Source organism: Pelophylax lessonae (assembly GCF_965119305.1).
Source record: "Pelophylax lessonae genome assembly, chromosome: 3".
Classification (NCBI taxonomy): domain Eukaryota; kingdom Metazoa; phylum Chordata; class Amphibia; order Anura; family Ranidae; genus Pelophylax; species Pelophylax lessonae.
Genome location: NC_138770.1, coordinates 284621432 through 284641491, shown reverse-complemented (window position 1 = coordinate 284641491; position 20060 = coordinate 284621432). Strand labels below are relative to the sequence as shown.

The following is a 20060-nucleotide window of genomic DNA, read 5'->3' as shown; positions in this document are numbered from 1 at the left end:
GTTTAACTTACCGGACTCAAATCACCCCTAAGCTGTATAGCTGAAAGGGTCAAAAAGGCTTTTGTCCCAGTAAGGAACCTGGTTGGAAATTCTTGGAGATCAGATGTCTGTAGTTCTCAATGGCCCGGTATACATATATAGAGGAAAGAAGCTCACAATAGTGTAACTCAGTAATAAAGCTTTTTTTGAAATAAATAAAGAGTAACACTCACATTTTGTGCAGAATAAACAGGCCGATAATAAGTACGGAGCTGTTCTGGTGTCGTTTCCTGGTTGCGGTGTGCGCTCGGGATGTCTCCTTGGTCCCGTCGTGCGTTCCACCGTACCGGAAGTGACGTATCGATGTCCGTAAGCATGTACGTTAACCAACTTGGACCCATGGACCATTTACATTACATACTTCTGACTCCTGCACCTTGTAGGTAGGCTCATATTTTAGGGGTCTCTCCCAGTGTTAGTACAATTTTGCCATACCCACTATTTGCTGTTATTATCCCCACCCATTACTCCACCCCCATCCTTTTAAAAATTCTGATTTTTAACAGTTCCCAGATATGGAAATGTATTTTCAATCTGAAACTTCCATACTATAGATCATTTAAAACAACAGTCTTGAACATTTGTATGAAGATATTGCAGCACTCATTTGAAATTGAGCTTGGTGTTCCATATCATTCTCCATTCTCTGTGTTTAGCAAAAAATAAGAGATGAGATATAAAATATAGTTATAAATTAATAATTTGGTAATAGTTACCGATTTACACATATGTTACTGTGATTAAAATTGCAGGATATCAAATCAGTAAAACGTAAGTAGTGGGTTAGATACAAGCTATGTAAATCTACCCCTTTCTGTTTCTGTTTGAGGTTTGTAAATTGCTCATTTTCAATACAAATATTTGAGGAGAAAAAAAAAGAAAAAAAATAGGAGATAAAGCGTGGAGGTACTGCCTAGAAAACCAAGCAAATTCTTTCTTTCATTTTCAAATATTCTCTAAAAAAAACAGCTGAAATCAGGAATATAGTTTGTAGACTTGTCAGAACCTTGGTAAGATCTAACTGAAGGAGGAACTTAAAAAATGAAGATAGCTAAGATGTTTTTCAGGTTTTGTAACACAATTTTATTCTGTTGTTCTATTTGTGGTATGCATTTTAGTATAATTGTTCTGATTTTGAATCTCCAGGCAACACAGAAGAAACAGTATAATTTAAAATTCAAAATAAAAGCCACCAACTGTTCAAAGTCTGATCATACTATTCTGGGAGATGAATGTGCCATTGAACAAGATAGCGTAAGTGTAACACATACATTTTGAATTGTGGAAGCCTGGCCTTGATTCTATACATATACAATTTAAAAGGCTGTAAATACAGAATGGATTTTATGATCATGTATGAATATTGTGGGGGATTACTCATATGATTCTCACCTGCAGCAATGATTAAGCGTGATTGAGTGTTATGGCCCCTACACGATCAGAAAATCGTATGAAAAATACCACTTTCCAAGCGATCGTATGAGATGTGATCATTACTGCACAGCTTTCAAGAGCCGATCACGTCAATTCATGCAAAATTATGTGATGGGACAAGCACAAAAAACGTTCTCGTTCAATACCAGTTTGTACGATTTTCGTTTAATCAGCACAGTTTTTGTCCGAAAATACAATACATTACAACACATTACACCACTTTAGAATTTTTTTTTTTGTCGTAAGAGAATTTTCATAACTTTAGTATATAAACCAACTGAATATCCGCGCTACCAGAAAAAAGCAGCTAGCATTAACCACAATGTGATGAAGACAATATAAGATATAAAATGCAGCGCTATAAATTGACTTGTATATGTATAATGTTAAAACATAAGTCCACTTCAAGATGATATTATGGAGCAGTCCAATCCACCAAAGACACCTTGGTAAGTGAAAATCCGTAAACTCAGTGACTGGAACAGTGAAAACCTCCACCACACATAAGGTAGCCAATTGGCCTCTTACCGAATGATTATGACCACTGCTCTCACAATGGTCACCAAACGCCTTGTGCTTAAAGCAAGATGATCAGCCCCAGAAAATGCCAGTAGATACTCCCAAGGGATCCATGTATCACCTCCCAGAAACAGGAACAGTCATACAGCATCTCACCCGAATATAGGAATATAAAGACGGGGGAAGACCATAGTGAAGTATGTTCCAGCATATAAAAGTTTATTTAAAATTAGGTACACTGGCGGAGTTACCAGCGAGCGTCGACGTCACAAGCCGGAACGAACGTACTGCAGCACAGCAGTCTTTGTTCTTATTGGAAATTTTTTGAAGGTCTTTTATGTACATATACTCGGTGAGTACGTCAGTGTCACTGGTCACTCTATCCACACTCTGCAAGAACTCACACACTCTGGAGGACCTGCCTGTGCGGACCAGCGTCAGTGTGACTCCTCCTCAAACACAACGGTCTTCCGGCGAGTGAGGACATCCTGGCCCCCCGGTGGGTTTCCAGGCTGCAGACAGTGCTGGCAGTTGCACATTACTGCTAGCTTTACACAGGCAGCATGCCATCAGCCATGGCCGAGTGAGTGGAGTACAGCCGTGGCTCAGGCTGCTGTGGCTGAAAGCCGGGATATCGTGCGGCACATGTGGGTGTCAGGGAGCTGCAGCCCAAATGCAGGAGACTTCCGCACCTTGGGCGGTGATTGTGGAGGTCTGCAGTAAGGGGGCTAATCGGAATCTGCAACAAGGGGGCCCCCCCAGATCCCGGACCCCCTCCCTATGTGAATGGGTATGGGGTACCCATTCACCCTATAAAAGGCAGTGTATGTAAATAATGACAGGAGACGTTTTGAGAAGTTTATTAAAAATCTTCTTTCGGTCTTCTCCGCTCTGGTCTTCTCCCCTCTGGTCTTCTCCCCTCCGCTCTTCTCCCCTCTGGTCTTCTTTTTCCTCCGTTCCTCCTCCGAGGAAATCCCCGTTGATTATGCCGTCTCCAGTCTATGCAGCTTGTTATATAGCCATTAGGGGCGTGGCCTCTCGGTGACCTCATCTGGAGACCCCGCCCCCTTATGATGACATGGGGATAAGGTGCTTTGGGGTGGGGGGTGCAGATCTCCCCCTGCCCAAAAGCACCCACCCCCCCCCCCCCTGTTGAGGGAGTGTGGCCTGGTATGGTCCAGGGGGGTGGGGCCGCACGCTCGTCCCCTCCCCCATGACGTTTTTTTCCCATTTTGGCATTTAGTTCCCCCTCAAGATCCTTAGAGCGCAAGTCGCACCATTCTGATCCGACTTGTGATGCGACTTCCATTCAAATCAATTGGCTCCCATAGGAAACCATTGATCCCACAGGGAACCATTGATTTAAAAAAAAGTCTAACATGGCTTAACGCTGTATAAGCAACGTTAGGCAATGTTATTCAGCCTTTAGCAGCGTCAGACGTTTTTACAGCTCTGACGCTGGTCCTCAGAAAGCGCAGGCCCTGGGTTTTTTTTGCAGCCTAAAAAGCCTATGCCCCTTGGAGCTGCTAAAAGCCTGTGTGTGCATGATGCCATAGAATAACATGGAGGGCGTTTTTAGGCTGCAAAAAAAACGTCTGACGCTCCTAACAGCAGCTGCAAAAACGCCCTGTGTGAATGGGGCCTTATCTGACACATATTCAAGACCAGACTCTATATTTATACACACTCAGGGGGGTCTGTGAAGGGGAAACATGCAAAGTATAATACACAGTACATCCAACTTCCCATGTGGTCACTCTTTTCCATCTGCACCCCACCAACAGCTATACCTTGAGTATAACAAAGCAGCATGGAGCATGAAGAGGGCTGTAACAAATTAAAATCAGAAAATCAAGGAAGATACCATTTTACCATAAAACATATTGACTCTCCCTATACCTGCTTACAAGCTGTCAGCGAAAATATAAGACGCGACTAGGACCAGTTATATTATTATTTTTTTAATTTCTTCTTAATTGAATATTTGCAAAGTATATATATAAAATAGCGGTGACCACAACAAACAATGCCACCATACAACAGGCCACGCAGGGCCGACATTAACAATACAATGCCATATAAATAGGAATGGTACATGATAAAAGCTGTATTTTTAATGATTAAAAAGCATTCAATTCAGCAACAATCTTGCAACTAATAATTAAGTATTTTTTACGTATAACAAAAAGGATCCTGCGATCTACTACGATCGAAACAAATTCAATTAAAAGTAAAACCTGATAGAAAGCTGCAGTGCAGACACCAATCACTATCTCATTCAAAAGTGAAATGTGTAAATATTTAATCAATAATAGTGCTGCGCTTCAAAACACAAATAGGATTTATGTATTAAACAGTAAGAAAGCGAGGCCAGAACACATTGGCCCCATAAAAGATGATAAAGGAAAAATGGCCACTGAGGACAGAGAAAAGGCGGAAGTGTTAAATAATTTCTTTTCTTCAGTCTTCACAAAGGAATCGGGGGGCTACACGAACCCCGCTTGTAAGGCCGAACTAAATAATACACCTCAGGAAGTGCCGCCATGGCTAACAGAGGATAGACTTAGAGCTAAACTAGAGAAACTTAACATAAATAAATCCCCGGGACCGGATGGCTTGCACCCAAGGGTTCTAAATGAGCTCAGTCAGGTGATTGCCAGACCATTATTCTTGATCTTTAAGGATAGTTTACAGACAGGTATGGTGCCAGCTGATTGGAAAAAAGCCAACGTGGTACCAATATTTAAAAAGGGGCCGAGATATATCCCGGGAAACTATAGGCCGGTCAGCCTAACATCAGTAGTCTGCAAAATTTTGGAGGGGATGATAAGGGACCACATACAAGACTTTAGTAATGAAAACGGTATTATAAGTAGTAATCAGCATGGATTCATGAAAAATCGTTCATGCCAAACCAATCTATTAACCTTCTACGATGAAGTGAGCTGCCACTTAGATAAAGGTAAGCCTGTGGATGTGGTGTATCTGGACTTTGCAAAGGCCTTTGACACCGTTCCCCACAAACGCTTACTGTACAAACTAAGGAAGGTAGGTATGGACCATAAGGTGAGTACCTGGATAGAGAATTGGCTCCAGGGGAGAGTACAGAGGGTGGTGATTAATGGGGAGTACTCGGATTGGGCGGGTGTGGAAAGTGGGGTCCCGCAGGGTTCTGTCCTGGGACCAATCCTGTTTAATTTATTCATAAATGATCTAGAGGAGGGGATATCTAGTACAATCTCAGTATTTGCAGATGATACTAAATTAGGCATGCCAATATCTTCTATGCAGGATGTGGAAATCTTGCAAGCAGACCTGAACAAAATAACGGGGTGGGCAACTACATGGCAGATGAGATTTAATGTAGAAAAATGTAAAGTAATGCACTTGGGGGCCAGAAACCAGAAAGCAAGCTACTCACTAGGGGGGGAACCTCTGGGTGAGTCTAGGATGGAAAGGGACCTGGGGGTACTGGTAGACAACAGGCTTGGAAGTGGCATGCAATGCCAAGCCGCTGCAAGCAAAGCCAACAGAATACTGGGTTGTATAAAAAAGGGGATTCACTCCAGAAATAAAGAGATTATTCTTCCACTCTACAAGACTCTGGTCCGGCCACATCTGGAGTATGCTGTCCAGTTCTGGGCACCGGTCCTCAGGAAGGATGTGCTGGAACTGGAGAAAGTCCAGAGAAGGGCAACAAAAATAATTAGGGGAATGGAGGACATCGGCTATGAGGAAAGACTACAAGCACTGAACCTATTCTCTCTGGAGAAGAGACGCTTGAGGGGGGATATGATATCAATGTACAAATACTGTACTGGCGACCCTAGCATAAGGAACAAACTATTTAGAGTAAGGGAATACAATAAGACACGTGGCCACTCACTAAAACTAGAGGAAAGGCGGTTTAACCTTAAAGTGCGTAAGGGGTTCTTCACTGTAAGAGCGGTAAGGATGTGGAATTCTCTTCCGCAAGCAGTCGTATCAGCAGGGAGCATTGATAGTTTCAAAAAACTATTGGATGGACACCTTAAAGACCACAACATACAGGGGTATACAATGTACAACATACAGGGGGTATACAATAACGGTTAAAAGCAAACACACACACATAGGTTGAACTGGATGGACTTGTGTCTTTTTTCAGCCTCACTAACTATGTAACTATGTAAGGATCGCAAAAATAATACAATAATATAAAAAAAAATATATAAAATTAATACAATTGGTATTACAAACTTCTTAATATCTCAATCACACAAAGTAAAACCTAATTATACTAGCCATGCATGTGATACAAACTAATAAGTTCACATGTGTGCAATTCAAAGATTAATGAAATTAAATCGTTATGATCTTCCCCATCACCAATATCCTTATTGTGCAAAGTTCATACTCTTCCTTATCCTTTGGTGAAGTTTAAATAAACAAATCATTGTGGCACCATAAAAAAAATGCGCTCCCCCTCTTCAGTTGGATTCTCACCTTTAATATTGTGACCTTGCAACTAAGCTTGGTGAAATAGCGCCTTTCAGCTTTTGCTGGACTCAGGGATAAGGGTCCAATGTGCCCCCAATGGTTGCCCCTTATCTCCACTCTCCTCTCCTCTCAATGGTATCTATCTCATCTTGAAGGTCTTGTTTAAAGACTCCCTAACTGAAAGTAACAGCTGGTGCCTGTGACTTGGATCCAATCCAGTGGACCCCTGACCTGAGAGACTTTTATTAGGCTTTACTCAGTGTGATTGAGATATTAAAAAGTTTGTAATACCAATTGTATTAATTTTATATTATTATTTTTATATTATTGTATTATTTTTCAAACTTATTTTTGTTTTGAAGTGCAGCACTATTATTGATTGAAGTATTTTTTCATGTTATTTACTTGTATTTATTTACTTTAAATTAGTGATCGACCGATCTAATTTTTTTAATGCCGATACCGATATTTTGGTTATCGGATATCGGTATTGGCCGATATCGGCCGATATTTTCGGACATGTAAAAAATATTTTTTTTTCTAAAGTTACACCTTGTGGAGGGATCTGGGGGTCTAAAAGACCCCCCAAACCCCTCCTTGGCACTGAAAAGCATTCAAAACGCCAAGTTTGGCTGTTTTGAATGCTGTCAGTTTTTTTAATTCAGCGCCGAGTACCCGGATTTGATGTCATGACATCACTTCCGGGTTTTCTACATGGAGACCGGCGCATGCGCACTTGCGGCAGGGATACCGGCTTTCACGGGGACACATCTTCATGCTACACCGGGTCTTTTCTTTGGAGGCGGGGGTGGAGGTAGGATGCCCGGTGGGACGGGAGACCCGGGTGAGCCGTGGAAAGTGGTGGGAGAGGAGGACATCCCCTCCCACTCCTTGTAATGACAGCCGAGCAACTTCTCCGCTGCTCATTCACCAGGAAGATGTTGATCCTTTCCCACGTATATTTTTGATGCTACTGAACATCCCTAAGAGTTTCCATCTTTTGGGTTTCAGCTGTCCCCAACAAGCCGCTGGCTGGATAGCACACACCGTTAAGATCTCTTTTTATGGATCCTCATTAACAAAGAACTCTTCCTGACACCTCTGATCAGCCTTTCTTGGTCAATGGTTTGAGCACTCTGATTACCTGTTTTTAAATATGATGTTGGCAGGCCTACAATTTCAAATCAACATAGCAGAATATACCGCTATCCAAGGTTACCCCTGAAGAAGGAGTTATAAATTGTGACTTCGAAAATCCCTGGGGTCTAGTGGTCACTTTTCTGCCTGCGGATTTTATGCATTGTACATAGCTTGCCATATTTAAAATTTATGTAATTTTTTATAATAAATAGTATTTTCATTAAATGTTCTATTGTTTATACTCAATTGCTTTAAACCAGTGCCTTAAAAGTCCCACAACCAGGGGAATTTTCTTCCTTGCAAGCCGAGCGACTTCTCAGCCGCATCGGTTGTCATTACAAGTCAGCCGACCGTCGGCTATGGCTAGAGGCATCACCCCGGTACCGGTGTCCATAGCCAACGGTCGGCTGACTTGTAATGACAACCGATGCGGATTAGAAGCCGCTTGGCTGTCATTACAAGGAGTGAGAGGGGACGACCCCCCTCCCGCTGCCTTCCACAGCTCACCTGGGTCTCCCGTCCCACCGGGAGACCCGGGCATCCTACCTCCAATGCTGCCTCTAGCATCACCCCAGGACATGCACTTTACCTAAATATCGGCAATATCGGTAACCTCAGGGGCCGATTTTGATATATCGGGGAAAGTGCATATCGGCCCCCGATATATCGGTGTTGCCGATAATTGATCGATCTCTACTTTAAATCGAAAAGCCCCAAGACTGTTTAGAGATGCAAAAATCCAGAATTTTGCTGCACTCTTTGGTATCTTTATTAAATCACATCACAGGTATGACAGGTACATAAAACGTAATGTGTTTTGCGCTAAAGTCAGCGCTTACTCAAACATCCAGACCTAAGGCTGTTTCTGTGAATTACCATCTTGGATGTGATGTTAGCTAGTATAGAGCTGTCACTCAATGACACTCTATACTATTCCCCTTTGCTCCTCCTCCCTACATAAAATGTTATGTAGAAAGGTGCAGAGATGCTGGGTGAGGACAGAAGGTAATTGGACACCTACAACAGCTGAGAGGGCTATGATAATACCTAAATGAGCCTAAACCTGGCCATAAACTGATCAAAATCTTGATTAACATAAGTTAATTATTTGATCGCTTCTGTCAAAGGGATATGACTAAGGCCCCATTTACACTCCGCTTGCTCAGCGGGGGATCGATCCGCTGAGCCGACAGATGACAGGTCAGTTTCTGCTCACTATGTAGAGCAGAGACAGACAGAGTCCCGCTCTCCTCTATGGAAAGATTGGGTGAAAACAGACCGCCTGTCCATTTTCATCTGATCATACACGATCCACCAAACGGATGGAAAATAGGACAACCATCCGTCTTGATTTGGCAGACAGGATCGGATCCGATTGTGGCGGATGTCAGCAGACATGTCACCGCTGACATCCGCCACTCCATAGGAGGTAATGGAAGGTCTGATCAGGTCCGCCTAAAAAAACTGACAGGCGGACCTGATCGGACAGCCTGTGTGGAAGGGGCCTTAAAATGTTCAGACCATCAGTGGCTCCAGCTGATCAGCTGCAGGCACTGATCACTGTGTTCTGACAGCGGCGGTTGCTGCTGTCTGAATGCAATGTCCCGGCAGGATGTGTGTAGCCAGCCTTACTAAGCTTCTGTGTGCCCTGAATGTGGAAGAAACATTAAGGCCCCTTTCACACATATCATCAGTTCAGTCACGTCAAAATGTATCAGTTTTCCATCCGTTTTTTCATCCATTTTTCATAAATTTTTCATCCGTTTTCATCTGTTTTTCGTCAGTTGTCATCCGTTTTTCGTCAGTTGTTATCCGTTTTTCATCCGTTGTCATCCGTTTTTCGTCTGAACCATTTTTTTAATGGATGAAAAATAGGGCATTCATCCGTTCAAAAAAACGGACATTGACAGAAGCGGATGAAAACGGATGTTAACTGATGATCATCCGTTGTCATCCGTTTTTACATAGAGATACATTGATGTCCATTTTTCATCCGTCAACGGATGGATGAAGAACGGACAAACGGACAGCATGTGTGAAAGGGGCCTTAACCATTATTCTTTGCAGGGATTGATATGATGCATTAGCAATCTCTGTAAAACATTGCTCAATACGTTGGCACCTTACTAATGAATGAAAAAATACATTTTTTAAAACTAGTTTTCTTTTCTTTCACCCTGAAATTTCATGTTGCCTCTTTTTTACTTTTATTTGTGTATATTACATTGTTTGTTTGAAATGTTGGCTCTTCTCCATTTATTACTCCTTTAGGAAGTTTAATAATCAATGTGCTTAATACAACTAATAAGCAAATGAAAAACATGAAAAGGTAATATATTCACGTTTGACACATTTTTATCTTCTCTGTTGTAGAACACCTATGCATGTGATGTCACCATTGATGTTGTAAATGAAACGGCTAACATCCTGCCTGGTTACCAATGCATTTTTGATAAGGTAACTTTTTTTTTTTTCCAATGTTTAAGTCTGACAAATAAACATTTAAAGTGGAACTCTAAGAATTCAGCTGCTTTGTAAAATATATCAGCATACACTGAGTTAAGTCCAGCGAGGTGCATGCTACCTTGTGAATTTATTTCTTTAATTTACATCTGACAGTTTTATGGAGCCTCAGGAGGAAAGCTATCACAACACTCCAGAGCTCTGAGAAGAAAGATGCTGTCTTCTTACCAGTGAATCTAGCATAGGAGCTCCAGAAATGTAGTGATAGCTATCCTCCCAAAGCTCCATAAAATTGTCAGATTAAAAATGAAAGCAATAAGTTCACAAGGTGGCTAGTGATGTCGCGAACATAAAATTCGCCGTTCGCGAACGGCGAACGCGAACATCGGCGAATGTTCGCGAACCGGCGAACATTGCGAACTGCCATAGACTTTAATAGGCAGGCGAATTTTAAAACCCACAGGGACTCTTTCTGGCCACAATAGTAATGGAAAAGTTGTTTCAAGGGGACAAACACCTGGACTGTGGCATGCCGGAGGGGGATCCATGGCAAAACTCCCATGGAAAATTACGTAGTTGACGCAGAGTCGGGTTTTATTCCATAAAGGGCATAAATCACCTAACATTCCTAAATTGTTTGGAATAACGTGCTTTAAAACATCCAGTGTGTGTATACGATCAGGTATGATGTTGTATCGATCAGGTAGTGTAAGGGTTACGCCCGCTTCACAGTGACAGACCAAACTCCCCGTTTAACGCACCGCAAACAACCGCAAACAGACCAGAACCGACCAAAATGGGACAGGAACTGGGCTTTAAGGGTTAGGGTTAGGTTTAGTGTTAGGGGCTAGGGTTAGGGTTACGGTGAGATACTTAGGGTTAGAGTTAGTAACCCTACCCCTACGCCTCTAACCCTAACCGTCTAACCCTAAGCACTAAAAATAACCCTAACCCTAGCCCTAACCCTAACCCTAGCCCTAACCCTAATTCTAATTTTTTTTCTGGTTCTGGACATGCTACAGAGCTGAAACTTCACAGGTACACGTTTTAGACCCCCAGACACTGAATCACACAAAAAAAGTTCTTAAAAATTGTTAGAGAGCCAATTATTGGAAAAATTAAAAAAAATAAAAATAAAATTTTGGATTTAGCATCTGGGGGGTCTAAAAAGTGTACCTGTGAAGTTTCAGCTCTGTAGCATGTCCAGAACAAGAAAAAAATATGAATTAGGGTTAGGGCTAGGGTTAGGCTTAGGGCTAGGGTTAGGGTTAGGGTTAGGTTTAGGGTTAGGGTTATTTTTATGGCTAGGCTTAGAGGGTTAGGGTTAAGGTTAGAGGGTTAGGGTTATGGTTAGAGGGTTAGGGTTAGGTTTAGTGTTAGGGGCTAGGGTTAGGGTTACGGTGAGATACTTAGGGTTAGAGTTAGTAGCCCTACCCCTACCCCTCTAACTCCTTAGCCCTGACCCTAACCCTAGCCCTAACCCTAGCCCTAACCCTAATTCTATTTTTTTCTGGTTCTGGACATGCTACAGAGCTGAAACTTCACAGGTACACTTTTTAGACCCCCCAGACAATAAATCCAAAGAAATCTTTTATTTTTATTTTTTTTAAATTTTTCCAATAATTGGCTCTCTAACAAAAAATTACAACCCCTTTTACACCTATATGATCTTTTTTTCTGGTTCTGGACATGCTACAGAGCTGAAACTTCACAGGTACGCTTTTTAGACCCCCCAGACAATAAATACAAAGAAATTTTTTTTTTTTTAATTTTTCCAATAATTGGCTCTCTATCAAAAATGACAATTTTTAAGAACTTTTTTGTGTGATTTAGTGTCTAGGGGGTCTAAAAAGTGTACCTGTGAAGTTTCAGCTCTGTAGCATGTCCAGAACCAGAAAAAAAGATAATTTTTCAGTAGAGCAGGGATGGTGGGAACCCCTTTTACACCTATATGATCTTTTTTTCTGGTTCTGGACATGCTACAGAGCTGAAACTTCACAGGTATGCTTTTTAGACCCCCCAGACACTAATCCAAAAAAAGTCATGCCTGCCACCGTATATATCAGTGGTGGGTGGGCAGTGGCACTGCAGTGGGCACAGTACACTCTGTGGACCTGACAGTCACTGGCACCCAGGCAACTGCAATTATAAAAAAATATATATATATTTTTACTTTGCAAGCTGCTGTGCCACCGTATATATATCAGTGGTGGGTGGGCACACAGTGGCACTACAGTGGGCACAGTACACTCTGTGGACCTGACAGTCACTGGCAGCCCAGGCAACTGCAATAATAAAAAATATTTTTGTTTTTCAATTTGCAACAAGATGCTGTGCCACCGTATATATATCAGTGGTGGGCAGTGCACTGCAGTGGGTACAGTGCACTCTGTGGACCTGACACAGCACTCACTGCAATTATGACAGAGGAAAAAAAAAATATTTTTTAAAATGCAAGGTACTGTGCCTGTGCCACCCGAAATGAGTGTGGTGTGCACACAGTACAGTCTGTGGTGGGTCTGTGGCCTCTCACACACAGCAGGCAGGCAACTGCAGTGTACAATAGATATATATATATATATATATATATATATATAAAAATACTCAATTACCAGCCCTAAAAAGGGCTTTTGGGGACACTAGATATATATATATCTATATATATATAGATATATATATCTATATATCTATATATATATAGATATATATATATATAAAAAGAAAAAACTCAATTACCAGCCCTTAAAAGGGCTTTTGGGGACACTAGATATATATATATATATATATATATATATATATATATATATATATATATAAAAAATTACACAAATACCAGCCCTTAGAAGGGCTTTTTGGGGTGCTGTCAGGATGCTGTCCTTACAGCAGTAGTGGACCAAGAACACTGACTAGCAAGACCAGGAACACTGACTAACAACTGTCCCTAGCTATTAACAGCAGCAGCAGCAGCAGCAGCAACACTCTCCCTGCTCTCACTACACACACTGCTTCAGAATGATCTAAGATGGATGCTGCCCTTGCTTATTTATAGGAGGTGGGAGGGTGTGGGAGGGAGGTATGCTGATTGGCTGGAAATGTGCCTGCTGACTGTGAAGTTCAGGGTCAAAGTTTGCCTCAATGATGTATTATAGGGGGCGGACCGAACATCGCATATGTTCGCCCGCAGCGGCGAACGCGAACATGCTAAGTTCGCCGGGAACTGTCCGCCGGCGAACAGTTCGGTACATCTCTAAAGGTGGCATGCACCTCATTGGGCTTAACTCACAGTATACCTGCACATTTTACAAAGTCACTGATTTCCGGGAGTAGAGATTTACTGTAAAATATCTATATATGTATACATAGTTTACCCTAAAACTGCTGGATAGAGTTGGCAGCTAAGACAAAGTGGTGCTGACATTATAACCATTTTTTAGTTTAACCACTTGCTGACCAGCCACCATACTTTTACTGCGGCAGGTTGGCTCTGTCCCGCAAAACAAGATACCTGTACTTCACTTCCTAAGACAGCTAGTGGGGGCAGGCGCATGCTCTGATTGGCCACATGGGGGGCCAATCAGTGGATCTGGCGAATGCAATGTCCGCCGGCCACCCGCAATCGCTCCCCGTGGAGACAGAACGGCGGTCTGCCGATGTAAACACAGCAGGTCGCTGTGCTGTCAATGATAAACACAGGAATCCTGTGTTCCTCCTATTTAGGATCACAGGTCTCTGTGTTCATCCAGTGAGCCAATCCCCCACACAGTTAAAAAGAACCCGCTAGGCACACATTTAACCCTTTGATCGCCCCTGGTGTTAACCCCTTCCCTGCCAGTGTCATTAGTACAGTAACAGTGCATATTTTTAGCACTGATTACTGTAGTAGTGTCACTGGTCCCCCCCAAAGTGTCAAAAATGGCAGTTAGGTCTCTGATCCGTCCGTCACAATGTCGCAGTCCCACTAAAAATCACTGATCGCCGCCATTACTAGTAAAATAAAGAAATAAATAAATAAAAATGACATAAATCCTTCAACTAGTTTGTAGACGCATTAACTGTTGTGCAAACCAATCAATATACGCTTATTGTGATTTTTTTTACTAAAAATATGTGGCAGAATACATATTGGCCTAAAATGATGAAAACTTTTTATTTTTTTATTTTTTTTTTAATGGGAAAGTTTTATAGCAGAAAGTAAAAAATATTGTTTTTTTTTTTCAGAATTGTCGCTCTTTCTTTGTTTATAACGCAAAAAATAAAAATCACACAGGTGATCAAATACCACCATAGGAAAACTCAATTTGTGGGAAAAAAAAGGACATCAATTTTATTTGGGTTAAGCGTCACATGACCACGTAATGGTCAATTTAAATAACGCAGTGCCATATCGCAAAAAATGGCCTGGTCATTAAGGGGGTAAAACCTTCCGGTCCAGAAGTGATTAATTTGCTTTTTATTTTATATTTACTCGCCTGCAGTATTATATTTAAGCCTGAAGTGTTTGCTTTAATTGCAGAGTCGTATGGTAACAATAAAGGGGTTTTCCCCTCTCCGCATGGCACCAACAAAAAGAGGAAGACGAGCATCCGAGAAATCAAAAGAAAGAGGGCATGGACAAAATCATAATAAAGATAAAAACCATGGGAAAAAAAAGAAAAAAGAAGAAAAAGAGCATAAAAAGGAAAAAGAGCATAAAAAGAAGAAGGATCGCTCCTCTGAAGAGTCTGAAGAAGACCATGGGAAGAAACCTAAAGTACCACCAAGTCGGCCAGGGTTTGAAATTCTTAGAGTACCAGAGGGAGAAAAAGTAACCCAACATCCAATAGTTACAGAGAAAATTACCAGGCAGCCTGCAATGCAACCACCTACTCCATTCAAACCTGAATTGCCATCCTCTTCACAGTCAGCTGCAGGTCCACACAACCAAGGAACACTCAAACCTGATCTGTCATCTTTTACATTGGCAACAGCAATTCCAGACTACAAAGGTACACCGCCCAGCATTGATGAAACAGTTCTAGATTTTCCAGTGCTGTCTCCTCCAAATGCTTCAAAATGTCCTGGTAAAGTGTGGAAGCCCTTGTTGATTATTCCAAAGTTTGCTACAGAGAAACCCTTCATTATTGGTGATCTGATACAAGCTGCTGATGATCTAGCCCCTCCAGAGGATCAGAATCAATCTAGTAGTGATAACACAAACAGTTTCATTACTGATGAAGACCTGCTCTCTGCCTTTGGTTTTTAATACTCAAAAAGCAGTTTATTCACAAGAGGTCAAGATACAAAAAGCTATTGCATTTCTTTATACGTATAATAAAAATCAGTAACAATGTTTTAAAAAGTGGATGTTTTGCGTGTGAATTAAATAAATGTGAATTTATTACATCTACATTAGTACTCTGTACTGTAAGTTGAACCCCATATCATCAGCACACTTTAGGTACCCTGTGCTTGTGAGAGTGTGTGTGTGTATATATAAATATATATGGGACGACAGCCATGCAGACCAATTTGATGCAGTGTATGGCGTATGGTCTGAGCACTGACAGGCTGAGCCCCCACCCCTTTAACCTCAATGCTGGCAGCACTCAAAGGTCTATTTCCCAAAGACAACCTCTGGATATCATGCTGAGCACGTGCACTCAACTTCTTTGGTCGACCATGGAGAAGCCTGTTCTGAGTGGAACCTATCCTGTTAAACCGCTGTATGGTCTTGGCCACCATACTGTAGCTCAGTTTCAGGGTGTTGGAAATCTTCTTATAGCCTAAGCCATCTTTAGGTAGAACAAATTATTTTTTTCAGATCCTCAGAGAGTTCTTTGCCATGAGGTGCCATGTTGAATTTCCAGTGACCAGTATAAGAGAGTGAGAGCGATAACACCAAATTGAACACACCTGCTCCCCCATTCACACCTGGGACCTTGTAACACTAACGAGTGACATGACACCGGGGAGGGAAAATGGCTAATTGGACCCAATTTGGGCTGTGTGTTGAGGTATTTTGAGGGGACAGCAAATTGACACTGTTATACAAGCTGTACGCTCACTACTTTACATTGTGGCAAAGTGTAGTTTCTTTGGTGTTGTCACATTAAGAGCCGGTTCACATTAGAGCGATCCGACTTGCTGGGACGACCTCACAAGTCGCGGTGCGCAGCTCGCACCGCGACCTCGGAGCGGCCGGCATGGACTTCATTACATTGAAGTCAATGCAGGTCACTCCGGGTCGCCCCAAAGAAGCTCCGGACCCTTTTTCTAAGTCGGAGCGACTTGTGTCGCTCCTATTAGAACGGGTCCACAGCTTCTCTATGGCAGGCCACCTACGGCGACCTGTCAGGCGACCAGGTTGCCTGACAGGTCGCCCCAGTGTGAACCAGCTCTAAAAGATATAATAAAATATTTACAAAAATGTGAGGGGTGTACTCACTTTTGTGAGATACTGTATATATATATATATATATATATATATATATATATATATATATCAGGGATCCTCAAACAACGGCCCTCCAGCTGTTGCAGAACTAAACATACCATGAGGCATTGTAAAACTCTGACATTCACAGAGATGACCAGGCATGATGGGAATTGTAGTTCCTGAACAACTGGAGGGCCATAGTTTGAAGACCCCTGATATATATTGTATGTACTGTAAATATACATTGCATTTCGATCAGCCAGAATTTTATGATCATTGATGGGTTAAGTGAATATCATTGATTATCTCATTACAATGGCATCTGAAAGTCAAAGAGATATACTAGGCAGCATGTGAACATGTTGTCCCCGAAGTTGTGTTAAAAGCAGAAAAAATGGTCATCACAGTTTGTTGTGATGGGGCTGTGTAGCTGCAGATCGGTCAGGGTGCCCATGCTGACTCGTGTCCACAGCCAAAAGGACCTACATTGGGCACATGAGCATCAGAACTGGACCATGGGAGCAATGGAAGAAGGTGGCCTGGAAAGATGAATCAGGTTTTCTTCATCATGAGGATGCTCAGATGCATGCACATCACGTAATTGTGGACAAGATCACAACAGGATGCAGTATGGAAAAAAGGCAAGCCAGCAGAGGCAGTGTGATGCCTTGGGCAATGTTCTGTGGGGAAAACATGGGTCCTGCCATTCATGTGAATGTTACTTGACACGCACCACCTACCTAACCATTGTTGCTGACCAAGTACACCACTTCATGAAAATTATATTCCCTGATGGCAGTTGCCTGTTTCAGCTGGATAATGCACCCTGCCACACTGCAAAAATTGTCCAAGAACAGTTTTTTTAGAACACAATGGGTTCAAGGTGTTGACTTCACCTCCAAATGCTCCAGATCAAAATCTAATAGAGGATCTGTAGGGTGTGCTGAGAAAATTAATCTGATCCATGGAGGCCCCACCTGACAACTTACAGAACTTAAAGATTCTGCTTCTGAAGGCTTGGTACCAGATACCATAGCATTCCTTTAGAGGTCTAATTGCAGCTAGGTAGGTGGTTATAAAGTTATGGCTGATTTGTGTGTGTGTGTGTGTGTATATATATATATATATATATATATATATATATATACAGTACTGTGCAAAATTATTAGGCAGGTGGGAAGAAATGCTGTAATGTAGGAATGCTTTCAAAAATATAAATTTAATTGTTTTTTTTAATTTACAACATACAAAGTGAGCGAATAGAAGAAAAATCGAAATCATACCTTTTTTTGTTGTGACTACCCTTTGGCTTCCAACCAGCATAAATTCTTACACTTACAGTAAACACTTTGTACGCTTTAACAAAGTCAGGAATTTTGTAGGATTAGAGTCAGGTGATAAACCAATTATACCAAGCAAGTGCTAATGATCATCAATTTCATATGTAGGTTGAAACATAAATATTAATTAAGGCTGGGTTCACACTGATGTGAATTAGATTTTAAATAGAGGACTTGTCAAAAACGTTCCTGACTGGCCAGGCTTTATGCTCGGGAAAGGGTCTGGTATGGATTTTGGGAGGGACCCCACACCATTTAAAAAAAAAAAAAAATTGGTGTCAGTGTTCTCTTCTAAATCCATACTTATTCCGAAGGGCCTGGTATGAATTGGGGGGTGTGCCACGCCTCTTTTTTCACGTTTTTTTATTCAGTGGTCCTCAACTCCGGTCCTCAGGGCCCACTAACAGGCCAGATTTTAAGTATTACCTTGGAGAGATGCAGACTAGAGTACTGCAATCACTGAGCAGCAAATTATATCAGCTGGGATGCATATCAGTTATCTTGCAAACCTGGCCTGTTAGTGGGCCCTGAGGGCCAGGGTTGAGGACCACTGTTTTAATTGACGGCAATTGTTTTCTTTACATTCTGCTATCAGCAACTCATCGGTTGTTAATGACATGGCGGCTACCCGCACCCTAACAGTCATGCGGGTAAACAACACCTACATCTGATCCACATATTGAATTGAACATAGTTCACAGGTGATGACATAAACCAAATACTTGTATTGCAGGTAATAAAGGATATAATTTTAAACTGCTTGTCAGTGGTAACAGAATGGATCGTGTCACCTCTTTTAACATGGGAGCAGCAAAAACATCTGTCCGTGCCACACCGAAAAGTACCTTTAAATTGTAATCAATGTAAAGGGGATTTTTTGCTGGTATATAAATATATTGGGAATAAGGTGTTTCCTATAGTGTGGGCTCTACGAGAAACTGTCCTCACTCCCTTACGCGGAATCTGGGCATAAGTAGGATTATTGTATAATACTAGGAAATATCTTAGAATAGTGTTCCTAACTTTCCCAAATCCGCTACTAAAGGGAGTAGAGAACATACATATTTATTAGTGTAAATAAATACACCGGCTAGTGCCAGGCACTAACTTACCGCATGTTTTCACTACTAAAATACCGCAAGACTTAATAAAATAACTCATGCAGTATTTTAGTAGCGTTTTTTGTGAATGAAAAACACAGAGCGGTATTTTACCTGCATTTTTTGAGGGGAAGCCTGCCTCTTTGTAAATGGAACCTAATATTTAAATTTTTAACACGTTTTTATGTTTTACAGAAGTAAAAAAGCTGTATCTCTGTGCTGTGGTGGGGCGGCAGCTGTCACAGATCAGTAATATACCAAACTTATAAATAATCTTAAGAAAAAGTGTGTAGCACCAAAAGTAAATGAACAATGAAATATAAATACTGTGTTATAAATGAACAACACATTAAAATAAAGTCCAAAAAAGTGCTAAAGTGAAAAATGTATTTCCTGGCCCACCTCACGTCAGCACACCAGACATCTCAAGTCTCCCGCAAGTCGCGGGAGACTCCCGCTTTCCGCCCTGAGCTCACGGACACCCGCGAGCTCAGGGCAATATCCCGGCTCTGTCTGTGAGTCAGATGACTCATCGATGCAGGCAGAAGAGTGTGTCAGCAAGCCTGCACGGAGCCGAAGTAGATCCGGCTCACAGGCGGAGTGATATGAGTCATGCACTCCGCCTGTGGGAGGAGCTGCAGAGAGCAAGCAGAGGCTTTTCTCTCTACTACAGCCACATCTTATACTCCAGGAGGCATTTTGGCGCGCGCGGGACCAATCATCGTGACACCCCACTCTGTGACAGACACAGTGACCTAACCTGAGAGCAGCACCAGAGAGCTAGCACCTGAGAACAGTACCAGCAAATGACCAGCACCTATGACCAGCGCCAGTACCAGCACCAGTGACCAGCACCAGTGACCAGGCCAGTACCAGCACCAGTGAACAGGCCAGTACCAGCACCAGTGACCAGCACCAGTACCAGCACCAGTGACCAGGCCAGTACCAGCACCAGTGACCAGCACCAGTGACCAGGCCAGTACCAGCACCAGTACCAGCACCAGTGACCAGCACCAGTGACCAGGCCAGTACCAGTACCAGCACCAGTGACCAGGCCAGTACCAGCACCAGTGACCAGGCCAGTACCAGCACCAGTGACCAGCACCAGTACCAGTGACCAGGCCAGCACCA

The 20060-nt window shown here is 42.2% G+C and overlaps 1 protein-coding gene across 1 annotated transcript in view; it reads left to right on the top strand.

The window, feature by feature from the left end:
• The window catches only part of LOC309551335 (T-kininogen 2-like), a 54494-nt gene extending 39034 nt beyond the window's left edge, over positions 1-15460 (top strand). Inside the window, exons 8-10 of the mRNA XM_082251884.1 lie at positions 1186-1293; positions 9985-10068; positions 14588-15460. Coding sequence (XP_082108010.1) covers positions 1186-1293; positions 9985-10068; positions 14588-15316 — 921 coding nt within the window. The 3' untranslated portion in view covers positions 15317-15460. The remainder of the gene's footprint in view (positions 1-1185; positions 1294-9984; positions 10069-14587) is intronic.
• The last annotated feature ends 4600 nt before the right edge of the window (positions 15461-20060 follow it).